General features: G+C 44.9%; 1 protein-coding gene across 1 annotated transcript in view; it reads left to right on the top strand.

Annotated features, from left to right (window-relative positions):
* RRP7A (ribosomal RNA processing 7 homolog A) overlaps window positions 1–20,070 on the top strand; it is a 184,821-nt gene that overhangs the window by 21,965 nt on the left and 142,786 nt on the right. Inside the window, exon 2 of the mRNA XM_069652696.1 lies at window positions 3,585–3,727. Within this exon, the coding sequence (XP_069508797.1) occupies window positions 3,585–3,727 (143 nt within the window). The remainder of the gene's footprint in view (window positions 1–3,584; window positions 3,728–20,070) is intronic.

Raw genomic sequence — 20,070 nt, 5'->3', positions numbered from 1 at the left:
AATAGAAACTCCTTACTGGGACTCGATCTCTTTCTCTCTCCTCTCACCACCCCTTTACCAGACCCATCTTTGGCCCTGTAACATTAATTTCTAATCCAGATAAAGTTCTAATCGAGATAAAGTTCCTTTGGGGGTGGAATGCCATCAGTTACAAGATTGCCTGCCCTACCCACGTTGCACTGTCTAAATTGACTAGGTGGACTCTATGCTTAATGTCTACATGCAAAGGAGAGGAATTCTCCTTCTGGACCGACCCCTCTCTCCCACATGCGCTGCAGGGGATTGATTACCCGCAGTGATATTGGAGCACTCATGTGTTACTTATTAGTGCATGTCCATTGGATTCTGAAAGGTTTGCCTCGGCTTACCATCAACGGGTACCAGGCTTCTTTGGGCCCATTCATTCGTCTGTATGTTCGACACCATTTGTGCATTTTATTTATTTATTTTTGTACATTTTATTTATTTATTTCCGGGATATTCGTCCTGGTGCTTTGTTGGTCCACATTAAGGAGTGGGAAGAATACCACATTAGCCAACTGAACAGTGCAGGGTTTTAAATGATGGACAAAAAACAGGAAGGGATCTTGCAGCAATAATACCTTTTTATTATAATACCTAATGCCATATTTATGTCTGCTTGCTCTCGAGACCACATGGCTCTGTTCCTCTGATATTCATTGTAGAATTGAAACAGAACCTATATATAGAGAGAAGGACATTTAGACTTAAAATGAGCTCAAGAAAGAAGCAGGTTTCCATGTTGTGAACCGTTGAAGGGAAATGTGAAACTGGTGAAAAAAATAAAATACAACTGTCGATTTGTTGTATGTAAGCTACAGGGTTAGTATACGTTAACACGAGGTTGTAAAGTGCAACTGGCCTGCATACATGATTATCCACAGCAGACAGCGAAGTGCAAGTTATATAGATGGGGAAGCTCGGGTTGATTACAAGTCAACACAGACTGAAGAGACAGGTTTGTATGGCATGGGGTGTTAAAGGGAAATTGGAATTTGGTGCAGAGCAGAAGAGGGCAATGCTGTTTTAAAATGTTTCTTTTATATCCATTCATTTGAATAGCATTTTCAGTGTGTGGGAGGAAGCCGATATACATGGATCTGAGCTTCTAATATCATGCAGCTAAGCGAGCCACAACAGGGCGCCAGTTTGTTTGTTTATTTTATTTATATAGCGCGCCTGACCCAGGGGTATCTGGGCGCTCTTAGTAAATGTTACATACAAGGAAATTCAATTAGCAGTGGAATTTGTACATATATGAAGGTAATAGACCGTTACAGGTAGGTGACCGAATACATATATACATTAACAAATAACACAGCAATGGCAATCGGATGCAAGTGTTACAATGCTAGAGGGGAGGTTATAGAAGGCTAGACTAGCAGGAGGGGGACAGAACAAATGGCTATGGTTGTTGGTCACTAGGATATGCAGGTCAGAAAGGACGAAGCGACAGTGAGTTAAGAGGTGAGGGATCTGAGTAACTGTTAGTTCTTCCAGAGTAACCAGGATATGACACTTCTCTTAAAGTTGGAGAATACTTGGATAGCTTTGATGTCAGCAGGGAGTGTGTTCCATAGTTGGGATGCCAGAACTGGGACGCTGGATCCACCAGATCTTTTTAGATTCCATTTTGGGACCAGCAGGCAAATTGTATCAGAAGATCTTGTGATGCGTGTCGAAGGTCTGAGGGTGAATTTTTTTCTGCAAGGTACGGGGAAGGGGTTGTGTGGTTAAGTGCTTTGAAAGCGAGGCAGAGTTCAATCTTTTCTTTTATGGAAAGCTATTTACAGTTATTCCTATTGGCTGAGATATGCTCCCTTCTAGGTATGTTTAGAGCAGCTCTAAGAGCATTATTCTGCATTATCTGGAGTTTATTCAGGACAGTTTTATTAGCAGCTAAGTAGAGACCATTACAGTAGTCGGGTTTGGACAATATGAGTGCTCTGGCTAGTATGAGACAGCTTTCTGAGGACAGTAAGGGTGTGCAGGCTCTTATCAGTTTGCCCATATAGGCCGTGGCAGAGGCAGTGGTATTAACTTGCTAGTTAAGGTTAGATGTGGCATCAAAGTAGAAGCCTAGTGTTTTTTACTTCTTTGGCAATTCGAATGTTGTTCCCATATATGTTCAACACTGAGTGAGTAGTTGGGGCGGAGTTTGTTTAAGTTGGCTGGTGAACCTACTAGGAGGAGTTCCGTTTTGTCATTCAGGCAGAGGCCATGAGTGGCCATCCATGCCTGAATGATGGTGTATATTTCGTTCACGCGACGTACGTCTAAGTCATAAGTGCCTGATAGAAGTGGGAGTATCTGGTTGTCATCTGCGTAGTTAGTGTAGGTGACACCCAGACGGTCCAATTCATCAAACAGGGGCTTTGTAAAGATGTTTTACAAAGTTGGCGAAACACACAGTTATTAACTGTCCATTTGTTGAACCCTTGCATAGTAATGTGGCTGTGCGTACTGGAGGGATGAAAAGAATGTCTGATCAATTTGAAGAGCAGAAAACAGAAGTTAACTCGGAACAGGGGAGGGGGACACAGTTGTCGTTTTCAAGTTAATTTTGAAGTGTCTGAAGTTGGGGCAGTCAGAAAAACTGGACGTTATGGTGGGTACTGTGACATAAAACACTGGTGCTTTTTTGTGTTTATTTTCAAGAGTGCCAAAGACTTGCATCATCCTAAATGTATTTCTGACTAGCTGCTTTTAAATTCAGATTAATGGTAGTCCTATTCAAATCATTGATGTCATCATGTCCTGGGCCAAAGAAATGTTCCCCATTACAGAAGTCTTTATTCCTGTATAATGCTGTACCGATGTGTATTCTTTTGTCTAAGTGTCTTCCCCTCCCAGTAGGGATTTTTGTGTGCAAGCTAGCCAATATTTTGCATTGGTGGATGTGCAGGTGATGGAACCCTGTATTTTAAAGAAATAGTTGCTTTATTCATTTTGTCGATTGCTATGTTGTGTGCACAGGCTTGCATATTGTTTGGCATGGGGTTGTCCCCTTTTGTTGTTTGTCAAAAGCAGACTTTGTTTCAAATTGTTGGGTTGCCTGAAGGCTGGTAACTGGTTCCTGGGAATACTTTTCTCAGCCTTTTATCTTCCTGGAAGATGACGAAACTCCAACCTAGTTACTGAGAGCTGTCCAAGAAATATGCACTGATTTGCGAGGATGAACAATTCACTTGAAGGTCCCTTTTTGCCCAGGCAAACGCACCTTCTTAGCAGGCTATAGATCTTTTGGTGGTAGATGGAGGATGGACAAACAAGGTGCAACTTTGTGATGAAAGCGGTGAGCGGGCCATTTGGGAGTATGGGGAAGGGAGCAGGAGGATTGCTACATGAGGGGAAAATCTGTCCTACATTATTTGGCATGCCCATAACCATCCGGTGCGCTGTTCCTTTCACATGTGGCAGCGTGCTGATGAGGTAGTTTTATGCAGCTGGTGGTCCACAGAGCAATATTCTGGTGGCAGTTTGATTGGGCTCATACCTCTGTCTCGAAGGCCATCTGTCTCCTCTTTGTTTTTTTTTTAAACATCCTTTCTTTTCTTTTGTAGCCGTTCCTGTGAAGTTTAAAGAGGCTTCCCGCTCATGCCATTACTTGTACGTAAAGGAGCACAAGGTGCGTCAGGACCTGGACCCTAAGCGGCCACAAGACCGGACCCTGTTCATCACCAATATACCCCCATATTGCACACAGGTATGAATCGTAGTGATCGTGAAATGGGCAAAAGTGCGGGCTATACCCTTGTAGAAAGGCCCCCAAATGACTGGCCCAAAATGGCTCGCTGCTTGGAGAAAATGCAGATCAATTTCAAAACAGTTTAAGAAAAGCCGTATGCCTTCCCCATTTGGCTCTTGTTTGAGACGTCCATTCTGCTTACAGATAACGGTTCTCTAACGTTCTACTCGTAACAAACTAGAAATGGCGATCATACATTTGTGCACAGATGCCATTTAGTACATTGAATATCCTAACATTATCACTTTCCAGCGCCTGTTCATTTGGTAAGAGACTAATGTAAAATGTCAACCATTACAAATTGGCTAATATGTATTGCTTAAAAATGTACAGTATATTGTGTGTTTTCTGGCAAAAACCCCAACACACACTTATCCTCCTCCGCCTCCTTCCCCAGCCAACTTGAACAGTCCAAGTATTTTTATTTTTTTATAAGCTATTGAGTAATTTTTTATTTTGCGCTGTTAATTACGATTTGTATTTTCTGTTCAGCTGTTAGGAATGTTTTTCCTTTTTGCTGCTTTTGCAGACTTGTTCCAAGAGACACCGAGCATAGTTGCTAACTTATTTGGTAGGCCAGAGTCCTTTCTTTTTTCCTAGCAACGGAAGTGCTTTTTCCACTCCACTTGCCGCTCCAAGTTTGCTCTTGGAACTGGCACTGGCCATTCGTGCACGGAGGCCCTCTCTCCATCTTTACATTTTTGTGCACGACTATTCCATTCCTCGTGACTAGTAGCATATGGGAACCCTGTCTGCCGTGTCGTTTTCAGTAATGTCTTTTTCAACTCTTATAGTCCGTTCCTGAGAGGCTGGTAGCAGTGTATCATATGTTTTACCTGTGCACTGCTGTGCTTTATTTTTATTGCAAGAAGGCAATTGGGCCACTACAGTGGTCAAAATGACTACTTTTGTGTTTGAGCTCTCTTTTCGAATCACTGCCTTTGGCCGTCTTTCTTCTGTTCAAAGGTACGAATGGTAATATATGGCCATGTCACTTTGTGGCCTCTGCCCGAGACAAGAAAGGCCACCTGTTTGCTTGGAACTGGTCTGGAGTTGGTAAGGGTCCCAGACATTTTAATCCACTTTCGGATGTCGGGGATGGGTGTGATGGCAGGGATCTGAGCTGGCTATCTAGGATGGATAAACCCCTCCGCTTGAATGGTGCGTGAATTCTGAGAGATGGGCTGGGGCACCCCCAGCCCAGTTTTGTGAAGATTGAGGGGAGATTTTGGAGACATTCACTTTCTGACCACTGGAACATGTATCTGAAGCACTTAAAGGACGCTGGGATTTCACTACAGCAGCCTATGTTATAGTCGATACACGCAAGGCAAAGCTCTGCCTCTCTCAACCAAGAGAAGCCTGTATATATGTCTCCTTCCCTCTCTTGATCTTGTGGGCACAGCTCGTTCTTCATCCATCTTCAGTGGCACTCTGCGGAAGCTCGAGGGGTCCCACAGATCTGCCACAGTCCTGAAGGTCTGTATATCCTAACATGAGCACACCTCCTTGGGCTGCTCCCTTGCTGCATCATTGTTGCACCCCTTGGTTTGTTGTTCTCCTGCTGGTCTTCGTCACCAGACTGTGTTCACTTGCTAGAACTGAACCTCTTCGAATTTGAGTGCTGCCTGCAGGTCCTTACTGGGTCTTCTTGACATGACTTGCATCAATTATCTTTCTCCAGCATCGTGGGACTCCAATCGCACGTCGTCCTTCCGGATTCTCAGGTTCAGCTACAGGCATTTTCTGTGACGTCCGAGTCTTTAAGCAGAGGCCAGAACTGCCCCCCAGCTGTAACCAATCCCAACAATGAAACTCTCCTCTAAACTTGGGATCCCCGGGCATTCTTCACTGCAACCTTTGGCACGAATAGTCTCCCACACATCTTCTGACTTACATGGAGTCTCTGGTCTGCCTCTTGGGGGAAGCTGGGGCTTGCTTGCCTAATCTTTTTGCTCGCTGCCTCAGTGCCAAAATGCATAGTTAAAACTCCCTATAGACAACCTCTTTGTCCCTTATCTTTGGTGGTCGAATCCTGACGTAGGATATCTTGTGTGGGGTCCCTCTAGCTCCCCTGATAGTTGATCCCTCCTCTGTTCACCACTGGACCGTGTACATAACATGGCTTTTCACTATGTTCCTACTCTATTGGCTTGGTCTGCCTGAATCTTAAGGGCGGAAATTGGTAATCCCATAAGTTACTGTGGCTATTTACCTGATTCTGGTTGTGAACACATGTCCAGGGGATAGGGCACAAGCAAAGTGCAGACTGTAAGTGTGGGCTTTCTACCACTAAGGTGCTATTAAGTGTTTAACCACTGTTTTCCTTCCCCACTTGAACCTGCTACAGTGTCCCTGTATATTACGAAGTACACATTTGTATTTATTTTGAAATGTTTTTAGTGTCCACTTTGGACACAAATATTGTTTATGTATATTTTTGTTTTACGTACTGTTAGGATTTCCAAAATCATCCCCGGGGAGAGGAGTTTGCTAGGCCACCCTATTGTCGTGAACAGTTAATGAGCAGCAAGGCTTAGTCTCAGGAAGGGTGTGAGAGTGGTTTAGGGCTACAAGAGTCCACACAGAGCAACACCAGTAATTCCAGTTAGATGGGTAAGTATACAAATATTATTTATTAGGCATTTAGTTACACAGTGAGTAGATAAAAATACTAGACAAATATTGTCACACAAAACCCTTACAATGCATATATACCCTCACCCTTAGGGGAGAGAGAGAAATTAGCATTTGTTTCAATAACCTGTGTAATGCAGGCCAGTAGTCATATACATAGGAACAGACGGTACACTTCAGAATAATCGCAGAACAGCTCCACTAACTCTTCTAAAGTCCAACCCTAGGATGGTTTGGGCCTTGTGCCCAAAAATCACCAGTTCAAAGTATTCGCTCTTCAGGTAGGTTTATATAGAGATTTGCAGTGCCAGTGGTTATGGTTAACAAAGTTATAAAAAGTTAGATAAAGTTGAGATCAAGAATGTTGGCAATCCCAACACACTAGGATATGTCTAGGGAAGGATCCTTAACCCAGGTTCCACCACCAAAGGTTAGGTCCAAGATTGAGTTAGGGTCTTATGCCCTTGTTAACCTATGGGAAGCAGGGGGAAAGGCTACAGGTACAGAGTTCTCCAGATACCACCTGTGGAGGTTCCATACTTCGTTGCTGGCTTGTTCATCTGTCTTGGGTCCTCTCCCGAGGGTCGTCTAGATGACTACACTGTAGAAATACTTTGTTTTGCAGGATTTTCGCTTTGGTTGGTTGCAGTACTTGTGACTCGCTCCAGATAGCTTCTAGTAGAAGAACCAAACAAGACAGGTAAAGACCTCTATGGGACAGACAGCCTTGGGACGCCTCAAGGATGACCCGATCCAACCAAGGTCACCACGGACATGCAATCATCCAGCGGCGAACACTGAGCAGGCCCAGCACAGCTTCCCTTGGATTTGAGATGGCTGAAAATGCAGGAGCAGGTGACTTGTGGCAGATCTGCAAAGTTCCAGGGCTGTGCTCGGAACAGTGACGACTGTGCAAGATAGCCAGGAGAGAGTTGTTCAATCAACCAGTTTGCCCAGGGACACCTCCGAAGGCTTAGCATGTACAGATCCTTGAGCTGGGGTTGAGACTGGTTGTTACCACTGGTCCAGGTGTCGAAGCACCATTGAGGGCCTCCTTGAGATCAGGACAGAGGAGCAGTGATTCACTGGACAACACTGGAGTCGATGCTGATTTCTGCTTGGTTCCAACAGTGATCTGATGAACAGTTTGAGGAGCCCTCCTTTTACCCAAGATTAAAGCTGGAAGCAAGGTGAAGCCAACCAATGGTGGTGATCTGCACCCATCTAAGCAGCCAGTGGCTATCCAATTATGGATAGCCACTGGTGAACACATCTGGCCAGCAACAGACGTTCTGGCAACGGAGATGTGGATCAGGACCAGACAGTACCATCCCCCTTCTCTGAGACAGACGCACGCACACACCCCTCTCTCTTTCCCTGGGAAAGTTATTTCCTGACCTGAGAAGGCAGGAAGAAGCTCAAAGAACAAGCAAAATACCTTGAGGCACGGCCACCTTAGGGTGCTAGCGACCTTTAGTAGCCATTCAAGGTAAGTGCAAAAGTGCAAGAGTAACATGTCACAAAAACTGTAAAGCTGCCACTAGCTTATTTTAGGCCCATTGTAAAAGTAACCTAAAGACCATTATATGAAAAGATATAAGGATACAAAGTATCCCAAGTGCACTTCACTATAAGGTGATGTGTGAAATTGTTACTATACAAGACTTCATAAAGAGAGCCATAGCCGGGATCGAAATGAAGATTGGATAAGCGGGAGCTAAAATCAGCTCCTGTGATATCCTGCATTAACCAGTGAGAAGGAGTTGCCACTGGGGAATGAGGGACTAGTAGATGGCGTCCGTTATTTATGACCCCTTATGCTTTATGTCATATAGATGTGTCCTAATGCTTATTTAATGATTGTCCCAAATGCATAGATTTAATGTCCCATAGGTATGTTGGTTAGTCATCAGCTGGCCTGGGGAGCCAAAAGTAGCTGCTGGTAGCTGTTGTTTTCAAGCTAAACCAGTGTTTGAAGTGTACGAAAAGAAGTATTAGGACTATGTTCTACTGGTCTGGCCCGCTGCCCACCAACCCCATCACCACGCCCCCTCCCACGCACAATACAAACCCCAAACAGATGCGACTGCTGTTTAAGGGAATGTGCAGTGCACTGAAAGTGCAAGTTTCAACTTCTTGCTACACTTTTATTTTAAAACCAAACCATTCCCGAAAGGTTACTTTTTAAAATAAAAGTATAGGAACAGTAAAATATTTTCTAAAAGTAGAGGAGCACCGCTCCAGCCCACTTTGACCACTGAGCTAAACGGGCTCTTCTGGTCTACAACCAGCAGCTAAATAGCTCCTAGCTGCCCTGCATTGTCTCTCAGTACTGATAGTTTTGGGGATTATTCAGTTCCCCTATAAGAATGAGCCCACAAGCAAGAGAAGTAAAGTAAAGCCAAGCAGAAGGCTTTACTGACCTCCAAGAATGTCCAAAACAGGTAAAACCAAAGTTGTCCCATAGAAATCTATGGAGGGGAAAGTTGCAAAAAGAAAATCTTTACTAACGCTTACCTTACAGGTGCTCTTGAATTTACTTAAGCTACGTTTTTTGTTAAATACTAATATATAAATACACAAATCTAGGGCAGAATTGGTACTTTTATCTGGATGAAGGTTTCTGTGAGGACCACGTAGAGGCTCCGCCCATGTCCACAGTCCACCCATTTGCATATATTCATGCACTGCATACACCCATTAAAAATAAACAGATAATATGGAGGACAGTAAACAAAAATGTCTTACTTCTGTATTGAACTGCAGTGAAGTGCAGGAGCAAAATCATGTCTGCATGTGGAATGGTACAGTTGCCTCCTGACGTAAGTGTAGGGGTGGGGTTGGCGATGAGCGCCTAGGTCCCTGTCTCCTGTTTCTGGTGTGAGCATTAAGAGCTCAGGAATGCAGCCGTCATAAAACATGGTGAGCTGAATGGGGAAGGACTTTTTCTGCAAAAATGAAGCCAGTTCCACTTCATGGGGAAAGTGTCAGAGAAAATGCTAGGCCACGTGTTAAAATGGGGGGAACATTGAGCAATGGAAAGGTGCCCTTTCAGTGTAAGCATAAAAGGAATTATTAGGTGGATAATACAAAAATACAATGGGTGTAGCCTAGTGAAAAGATTGCACAAAAACATGAAAAAGAAAGGAAACCACATGAGAAAAAAATTGAAAGTACAAGTCTGGCCAATGGATGAAATGTGTGGGGGCTCAATATCTATTGGATGGGGAAATTAATATGGAAAAAAGTCTTATCTAGGGAAGGGGCTTGGGGGGGGGGGGCGAAATTAGCTGGTTTTATGAGTGCACGAAGATGGCCAAGGTTGCGGTGCGAGTAGGCTTGCTCTACAAGATTGTTCACTGTTCCTCATATGGATTGCAAGAGTTAGTGTTGCCACTGACCCTCTCACGGTCCCACCAATATGCAACACCCATGGGATATAGCTCTGCAGTGAGCTTTTATTAGTTTGGCGTCCCTATGTAAAAATACAGATGGAAGACCCAAATTTTACACTGAAAGCCCCTCCCCACTGCATTCCTTTCCACTGCTCAATGTTTACCCATTGTCTCCACACAGCCTTAGGTGACTCTCCTAATTTTAACAAGTAGCCTAGCATTTTCTCTGTCCATTTCCCTATCAGGTGGAACTGGCTGTATTTTTGCAGAAAATTTCCTTTTCCATTCGTCTCTCAACCACCCTCAACGCCCCCCCCCCCACCATGTTTTATGGTGGCTGCATTCCTGAGCTCTTAATGCTTACACCAGAACCATGAGACGGGGACCTAGGCTCTTATCTGATCACCACCCCCACACTTATAGTAGGAGATATCTGTACCATTCCATGTGCAGTTTAGATTTTGCACTTGCACTTCACAGCAGCTCAATACAGAGGTATGGCGTTTCTGTTTACACAATGTGTTTATTTTTAATGGGTGTATGCAGTGCGTGAATATATACGCGAATGGTTGGACTGAGGAGATGGGCAGAGTAGCGGCCGTGTAGTTACGGTTTAGTTGCTCAGCCCATACGAAGAGCACTTTTTGGGCAGCTTACAACTTCGCTCCCCCCCAGACGAATTCTCACCAAACATTGCAAAAAAAAAGTATATGGCTGTGTCTGAATTATTTTGCCATTTTTGGTGAGGTTTCTTCAAGGGGGGGGGCATAGTTGTAGGGGGGTCCTAAAATTGTTTTTTTCCCTAGACATAATGGGGGAAAAACTTTGCTCACGCCCACAGCCCGAACTGCTGGACGGATTTTCACCAAATATTCAGCAGGAGCAGCAGCTTGGTCCGAAAAGCGTGCTTTTGTTAATTTGGTGTAAATCCGTCTAGTTTTTTAAAACGACCAAAAAGTAAGTAAAAACAATTAGTGCTATCTGTGTCCGGTCCGCTGATACATTTCCCTGTTCGCTCGGCGGACAGCATTCCGATTGGTTCAACGATTGCGTCATGTCCGCGGACACCCGACTCGTCTGCCGATTGGCTGGAAGGAAGCATCGGGAGCGTCATCATTTTGAGAAACGCCCGCCATCTTGTGTCCCCGGATGACCGCGGACAGCGCGGCAGCGAAAGGGCCTTGAAAACATGTTTTGGGGCATTTGGTGGTGAAAGGTGGGTAATAAGATGCATTTGTTTAGGTGCAAGATGCCATTGGTGTGTCCATAGTCACCACGGCAGTCCATGGATCCATGGATGGTTCCTCGGGCGGACAGTTAATTTAGTGACTGCAAGCAGGCTTTATTAGTGTATGGGAGTGCATTGCAGATAATATGAGAATGTTTTTATTGTGCTATGGTGGTTGTATGCATTGGAGTACTATGTGTACAGAAGTGGATAGGGTTTGAAGTATATGGTTTGTGTTTGTGTTGTGGTAAGTGGGCAGATGTGTTTGTGCATGGCTGTATTATGCTGCGGTGGTTGTGGCACCCAAGACTCAGGCCCTGACCACAACCACCGCAGTATAATACAGCCATGCTGGCAATATTTTCATGCTGGTATAAGGCTTGGAAAAATGTATGTAGAGAATGTATATTTGCAGATTATAGAGAAGTGACACCAATAATTGTATACTTTTTTAAATTTTTTTTTTTATTGATTTTATGCAAACAAAACAACAAAAACCAAACAAGCAGCATGATCATAATAGTTCCATTACACATCAAGTTATCTTAATCACTGCTCCAATTATCCCTCCCTCCCCCCGTGAGCCTATTTGTCAATCTCTTTCAATATTTGGCACATGCGGCCGGGTTTCGTTCTCTTCGGAGTCTGTTGGATCTGATATTACTCCAAACAATTCTGCTATTAGCGTTTTCCAAGCCAACAGGGTGCCCGCCTCCCCTTCATCAGCCCGGCTACACGCTTCTTGCCATGTCACCGTTTCAGCCTCCGCCCATTTCTGCAAGTCCTTCCACCATACATCCACCTTAGGTTTGTGGCATTTCTTCCACCCCATGGCGATCCTATGTTTCGCAAGCACATACGCCAGATTTCTCAGTTTCTCAATATGCTTGAATTTCCGTGGCCTAGGGAACCCGCCCAATAAGCAGGCACAGGCCTTGTCTGTGACAAGAGTAACCCCTTTATCAGCCAGTTTCTGCGCCACTTCTCCCCAAAAACACCTAATGATCGGGCATGACCAAAACATGTGTCATGTCAGCGTTTTCCAGGTTACATTTAGGACACACTTGTCTTCCAGCGTTTCGGAACTTGGATAACCTCAGGGGGGTCATCTACGCCCTATGCGTTACATACAGCTGTATTTGTTTTAATCTGGCATTTCTAGACACTTTTTTGTGGTAGCCCAGGGCACGCTCCCACACCCTATCCTCCATCGGGGCCCCCATTTCCACCTCCCAGTCCAGTCTCCGATGTGTCAAATCTTTCCCCGCCTTAGCCATCACCCTCTCATACAGTCTCGAGATCTCATGACCTCCTTCGGATATATCATACATTGCTCCCAAAACTGCATCTGGTTCTTCTATCAAAACTGTCTCTGGCCAGGTGTTCTTAATCATCCGCACTAATCTAATGTACGTGACATATTGGCCCGTGTGTAGCCCCGCCTCTTCGTTGAGTTCTATAAACTCCTTAATGGATCCCTCTTGCCAGACATCGCCTTGCGTTGCCAGCCCCACCGATTTCCCAGTAGGTCCTAACAATCGCCCTCAGCTGATCATCCCCTCCTGTCAAAGCAACCAGCGGTATCTGCAGGAGGCATGGGCTTGGAACTTCCATCAAACGACAAGCCCTACGCCAAATTTTCCATCCAAGCCTCAGCATCGCGGGACGCCCCCTCATTTCAGTTTCGGACAGCCAAATCATTTCTTTCAAATAAAACGGGGCGCAGTCCTGTCCAAGCACCCTGTGCTCAGGGGTCACTTCATCAGAAAGCCACTTGGCCACATACTGTAACTGTCCCGCCAAATAGTAAACCTCAAAATGAGGCAGTCTGATACCTCCTTTTTCGTAAAAGTTCTGCAGTTTCCAAAACGCCACTCTATTTCGGGTACCGTGCCACAGGAAATCCCTACACATGCTGTTTAATTTACTGAAAAACTTCTTGGGTATTATGTATGGGATATTACTAACGTAATGCAGGAGCCTGGGCAGAACCACCATCTTAAGCATAGCCCCCCGCCCCATCATCGCCAAGGGCAATCTTGCCCAGAACTGCATGCTGTTCCTAATTTTCTCGACGGCTACTTCCGTATTGTGTCTGTGTTCTTCTTGCACCGTGTGATATACATCTACACCCAAATAGCGAAAAGAGCTAGTTGCCCATGGTACCTGTAGCACCGGTAGTCTGTCTACAGGGGTCCCCTTATAGCTACCTAGCGGGAATATGACAGACATTTGGGGGTTCACCGAGATGCCCGACAACTCTGCATACCTTTCCATCACTTCAAGTATGTATAAGAGATTTTCTTCTGGGTATTGCAAGTACAGTAACAAATCATCCACGTACAAAGATATCAAAGTGTCGTTCCCCTCCTACCTCAATGCCAATCGCATCATATTGTGTCCTAAGGCATATTGCCAGAGGCTCCAGGGCTAAGATGTAAAGCATCGGGGACCAGGGGCACCCTTGTCTGATGCCTCTGCCAAGTTGCCATCTTTCGGATATTTCAATATTGCCATCCGAGGATCAGGGGCGAGTGATCCGAGAGGACCCTAGCCTTATATTTGATTTGAGTAATCTCAGACATCACATCTGCTGTAGCAAAGACGTAATCAAGCCTAGTGTGCAGTTGGTGCGGGGCTGAATAGTGTGAGTATTGCCTCTCAGTGGGATGTTTCATCCTCCACGCATCTGTAAAGCCAAAATCAGTTAGCAGTGTCTGCAACGCTCTCGCTGCTGGGCTAGGCTTACCCACCCTGCCATCAGATCTGTCCACCACAGGATCCAACACACAAAGTCCCCACCCCAGATCACAGCGCTCCCTAAACACGTACTAAAATTGACACACAGGGCTCTGAAGTATGCTGCTGTGTTTTGGTTGGGGGCATACGTGTTTACTATGCATACCTCCCTGCTCTCCACCAGCCCTCGCAATATAGCCTTCCTTCCATCAGTCTCAACTACCTCTTGTATCGATTTGAACGGGACATGCAGAGCCACCCAAATTAACACCCCCCAGGAGTATGCAGAGTATGGCGAGCCCACTACAATCCCCCTCCACTTTCTCTTAACCAGGTCCAACTTCTCTCGCATCAAATACGTCTCCTGTAGTAGTGCGATATGTATTTTCTGCCTTTTCAGATACATCATGATTTTGTTTCTTTTCAAATAACTGTTAAGGTCCCTGACGTTCCACGTTATTATCCTGAGGTCCCCCATAGGTCGTTAGTAAGCACCCTCCCGATCCTCCGCCGATTCCGCCCCTTCATGCACTGCAAGTACAACATGCTGATTCCCCCAAATAGGCTCGAAACAAAACTTAAACTCCCCATAACCACACACACACACACTCAACTTCCCATCCCCCCACCGTCTTACCACCCACCCCTCCCCCCACAGTGCCCTCCCCAACCGTTGCCCAGCTCCATTCCTGGATCTCGGGCACCCCCACATCTAGCCCTGCCTAGCACAAGCTTCTACTCAGGGCTCAGTAGGGTAAAGCCGCCCTAATGGCCGCTGAAACTAATAATCTATTGGGGTAGGTCGTCCACGTTCTGTTGCTCCTTTCAAAAAACATTACGCATACAGATGCCAAATCGTTACCAATTACAGTTACACTCACTATATTCCAGTCCAAATCGAGCACCAGGCTCAGATTGTGTTCAAGGTTCAGTCAGTTACAGTTTCTCTGTACAATCCGGTTCCTCCTCCTTACAAAATCTTCATTCGGTATGATCCTGCCGATCACGATCCGCTTCTTGTTCCGGGCAGCCCTGCAGGTCCAGTCATGTGACAACATCCTCCGGGGTATCAAAAAATAGCGCTTTGTTCTTATGTAGCACCTTCAATCGTGCCGGATACAGCAGCATATATTTGACTCCCGCCGCTCTCAGCCTTCTTTTGACGGCGACATAACTATACCTCTGCCTTTGCACCAGTATCGTATAGTCCGGGTATGCTGTAATGTTGGTGGATGCTCTCTCTATCGTGCCGCCCTTATGAAAATATTCGAGGATCTTTTCTCTGTCTTTGTAATTCAGGATCCTCGCAATGATTGGTCTTGGCGGGGCCCCCGGCCGGGGTTTCCTCATTAGGGCGCGGTGCGCCCTCTCCACCGTAAATCCCTGCGAAAGATTCCCTGCTCCGATCCCTTGTAGGATCATGTTTTCGACATAGTTTGTGGGGTCTTGGCCTTCTTCCCTCTCCGGAAGGCCAACCACGCGAATGTTGTTCCTCCTCGCCCTTCTTTCCGCCTCTTCCACACAATTTTCCAGGTTGGCGACCTGTTGTTTTAGGACATGAATCTCTTTCGCATTGCTCATGCTAACATCGGTATTAATCTTCACCCCACTTTCCAGGCCGCTGGTCCTTTCTGCAAGCGCCCTAACATCTTGACATAGCAGGGTGAGTTCCGTACCAACAGCATCAATCTTATTCTCTAGAGCTGTGCGTAGGTCCGCCATTGCCAAGTCCCATTTAGCACTCAGTCCCGTTATAGCCTCCAGGATCTGGTGCTTGTCCCCTTCGGGGGCGTCTTCCGCAGGGGTCGCGACCATGCTCTGCACCGATGTTGAGGGGGTCCATTGCGTTTTCGTGAAAGTCTCCATCGTGGGTTGCTTAGTCTTGACTCTCAACCCTTTCGCCGACATGGCGCTGCCCTCCACTCCCGTACGCCTCTGCCTTAGTGCAGCTGTTGCACTGTCCTTGGTCCGACAATAGTCTGGCTCCCAGGTCTCCTAACTCTCATTCGAGAAGGCACTTCGAATTGTCTTACGGGTGGGCTATGGCCTCACACTCCCCATTCAGCTTCCGTAGGCCTCGTCGCCCAAGCATCCAATGTTATCTCCTCCTGCAGTCAGATCGCCGAGGCTCCATTAGCGTATGCCAGGCCGGGCGCTCTCATGTTGCTAGTTCGAACACTCTGCCATATTTTCCTATTGTACTATTCCACCAGGCAATTTACCGCAGCCATGTCCCGCAGTTCTGAGAAATCAGTTTCGTTTCTCCTCGGAGGCCTCTCCTTTTTTTGCCGCCATCTTGGTGCCGAAGCGGCCACACAGCCGTACCAACAAAAACATGTATATCTCACGATTCCCCGGGACTATGAACTGCTCCAGCGAACTTCACTTGGCGTGTGGCTTCCGACGCCTGATCCCCAAAGTTCTAGGCGCTCGTTGCAGTTTCAACAGGTAACTTTGGCAAAAATAAAGTCGGATCATCAGGAGCTCCTCACGCAGCACGTCCTATTCCATGGCCAGTTAGCCACGCCCCCCAATAATTGTATACTTACTGTTGGTATTGTTGAGGGTCTCTTCTGTTTTGTTTGCATGGTTTGTGTAAATGTATGATACATTTTTCTTTAATTCTCCGTTATAAAAGAAAATATAGCATGTTAGGGTAGGTACTTTGTAAGGTTGTATTGCATTACCTTGCAGACATTTTTTATAGTTTGTTGACCCTCATAGTTAATACTATGTTTTAAACAAGTGTACTGTGCAATCTACTCAGTTTGTGTTGTTTCATCATTGGGTCTATCTCATCCTTGTCTTCCTCATCACTCTCTACCAACGCCTGTTCCCCTCTCCACTCCCTTGGGAAGGTGGTGGTGTTGGAGGGGTGTGGGTGTGCTGAAGCCGAGGCAGCTGCAGAAGTTGAAGCCATGGTTGCCATCTCGAATGTAGCACAGGACAGCGCAGCAGGCAGAGGTCAGCAGCCAATCCAATATAGGATACCAGCAATATTGAGCAGTGCTCTCTCTGGTAGCCAAAAACGAATGAGGAGCAGCTCTAGGGTGTGGCCTTTAATAGGGGTGATGGGGAGCGCTTTGTGGACAGCCGTGCTGTCCGCAAACACTTGGAACACCAAAAAGGGCTCAAAGTTCCAAAAAGTATCCAGATCGCCAGGTGCATGGTCTGGGACATGTGCAAGGGTGAAGTTTTACAGTAAAACAGATTGCTCAAAAAAACACTATTAAAGTGTCGGGCCCCCGGACAAGGGCCCACGCTCAGTGTGGGTGCGGTCACATGATGACGTTGCGGGTACGTTTGCGGATGGGACGCATGTCCGTAGGACAGCTATTGCGTGGGATGCGCATAGGTGTTCTACGGACAGGGTTCATGTCCTAGAACTAATAAAATGTGTCCCAATTTTGCGGACACATGAACAGACTTTGTGTTCTACGGACACTTTAATTTCGGACAGCCCTGACAGGTAAGGTGTCCGCAGGGCACCCCCATTTTGCCTAATTACGGACATTCCGGACAGGCTTGGTGTTCAACGGACACTTCCACGCACACCTCCATCTCGATTACGGACAGGCCGGATAGGGTTGATGTCCGCAGAACACAATCATTTTGATTAATTGCAGACACTCCGGACAGTCACTGTGTCCCCAGACACCAAACGGGGCTTTCAAAAAATTAAACGTAGAGACCTACAGCAACAGTACACATTTTTTTTATACACATAAATATACAAATTACGAAAGAGGGGGAGGCAGAAATGGAGATATATATATATATATATATATATATTGGGATTTTCTAGAGCTTCGGTATTGGGGGAGGAAGGGATTGAGGTCTCATCATAATGTCTTTGCTTACAGGGAATTTGTGGGGATGGTTGGCTGGGACAGGGAGAAGAGGTACAGGTGCATGTGGGGCAGTGATATTTAATATTCTCCATGGTATGTCTTCGTACAAAGTCTTTCAAATCAACAAAATAATTCAATAATCCATTTTTTTCTTCTAAGTGCACTACATGATTTTGTACAGTGTCATTTTCTTGTTTCATATCCTTTTGCAGTTGTACATGATTTACTGTTTCTGGGGCATTGATTGTCTGTTTGTACTGTTAAAGAAAAAAGATGTCCGGTACATGTGAAATGATGTGCATTAATTGGCTTACTTCATAAATTACATTGTGTACCAATAGTATTGCTGCCTTCACTCATTTCCTCCGAGGAAAAAAAATGTCAAGCCAGTCCAGGGTGTTAGTCATTTCTGTGTTTTAAAAAAAGATAAAAATATCTTTTTTTAGTTTACTATAGTGAACAAAGTGTTTTGCTGTACAAATAAATGTAATGTACTTATCAGTTTGTTCTTAGGTTGTGCTGTTAGTGGTTGTCAAGGTATGCTGGTGACGGTTGGTTTGTAGTTTCTGTATGAAGCAGCAGTGAGGTAATTCTGCTTGAGTCATAGGTTATTTTCATTTTTGGTTTGTTCCCTTATGTTGTATAACCTATGGAATTGCACTGTTTTCTTAAGACTACAATTTGTACATTTACTATATCTTTCTTTGTAATTTAATAATGTGCTGCTCTTACAACCTGTTTAATTTGTTAATGTATGCTACAACAATATGACCTACCCCCTGAGCTTTTGGGCAGTGTGGAGGTTTCCAAACGTCGCATGGTCCGCAGACACCGCTTTGGTGCCAAGGTGGTTCTGTATATTGTATGGGAAATCTATAGGAGCTAATGTTATCCTGGTAAAAATCTATGAAATTCAATGAAACAACTTAGTTAAAGGGACATTTTGGTTAAGTTGCACTAATAAAAACCCACGAAATTCAATGAAAAATCTTTGTTTAAGGGACGTTATGGTTACAAGTAAAACCGAAAACCCCCAGAAATTCGCCAGTTATGGTAAGCTAAGCAACCATAACTCGTACCACTACCGCGCACTGCTAAGACTAATGCCCATGACATCAAAGATGACATCACAAATGTCATTGATGACATCACTGATGATATCACATGTCTGACTTCCTCCCTTTTTTTTTTTTTTTTTTTTGTTTGTTCGCCTACATATCTAGAGCAGGTGATTTTTCTTCACCGACAATTGGGAACTAAACATTAAAAAGGTACACTATATTTGTAGACCTTACCCTTCTCATATGTTCTTACGCTACTTTTCTTAGGGTTCAGTCACATCATATGATACATAGACATAGGGGAAGAAGCAAGCCGGAAATACAGCAATCATTTCTGTGCATGAAGATAATCAGTTAGGTTATGAACACACTCTGGTAATACTGCTGCTTTTTTGCTTACTTTACTTTTCCTGTACATGCTCATGTTTGAATGCGTTGTGGTCTCTTTATGTTTTGTGTGTAATAGTTCAATTATGTAGCAAGTGAGTCATTGTTGCCTACTTATTTACATGTTTCACAGTAGGCAAAACTCTAAAACAAAAGCACTCATTTCACTATCCAACATAGAAACATTTTGAATATTGCACCTCTATGGTGCATGCTGCAGCCAATGCCTACGTTTCTACATGAGTATATTCATGTACTGGAAAGAACTCTGTAATGCAATGGTGTTTATAACCATGCATTGCTTGATGAACTATGTATCTGATGATAGTTCTCGCAGTGACCTCTGATAGTTTCCTGCCAAAAATGATGATGACAATCCCTTGTGGAGGTTTTTCATGAAAAGTAAATGCACATGTGATGTCATCAATGACATTTGCGATCTCATCTTTGATGTCATTGGTGTTAGTCTTAGCAGTGCGCAGTGGTGGCGCAAGTTATGGTTGTTTAGCTCCCCATAACTGGCGAGCTGGGGTTTTTAGGTTTTACCTGTAGCCATAACGTCCCTGTAGCAACGTTTTTCCATTGAATTTGGTTTTTAGTATGGCACTGTAAACCTAAGTTTCCTGTAGCATACTGTATTTAGAAATTGGGCTATGTTTGTAATAGCGCACCTGTAGCATAACGTTCCTTTTAGGAATGGGTTTTTGTACGGGATTATCACAGAATGCTCCTTTTTACATTGTCACAAAGCAAGTGGCAATTAAGGGAGTAAGTGTGACGCGCATCATAGACACTCCACACAGTTGTTTGCTAAATAGTAGAAACGGTGGTAGTGTGGAAAACACAGCAGTTGAAATAGGTAGAAATAGGTACCTAATGAAAGAAATGGTTGTGCGTGTTGCAGTGCGTTTTGAAGGGCGCAAGTGCGCAACAGCAAACACAAACATTGTTCCTGCACTTCCAAAAAGTGCACCAAAGCAATGAGTGTACAGGGGACACAAAA

The sequence above is a fragment of the Ambystoma mexicanum genome, chromosome 3p (genome assembly GCF_040938575.1).
Source record: "Ambystoma mexicanum isolate Mex_15411 chromosome 3p, UKY_AmexF1_1, whole genome shotgun sequence".
In the NCBI taxonomy this organism is placed as follows: domain Eukaryota; kingdom Metazoa; phylum Chordata; class Amphibia; order Caudata; family Ambystomatidae; genus Ambystoma; species Ambystoma mexicanum.
Note: the sequence above shows the minus strand (reverse complement) of the source record. Positions and strands in the feature narration are given on the sequence as shown.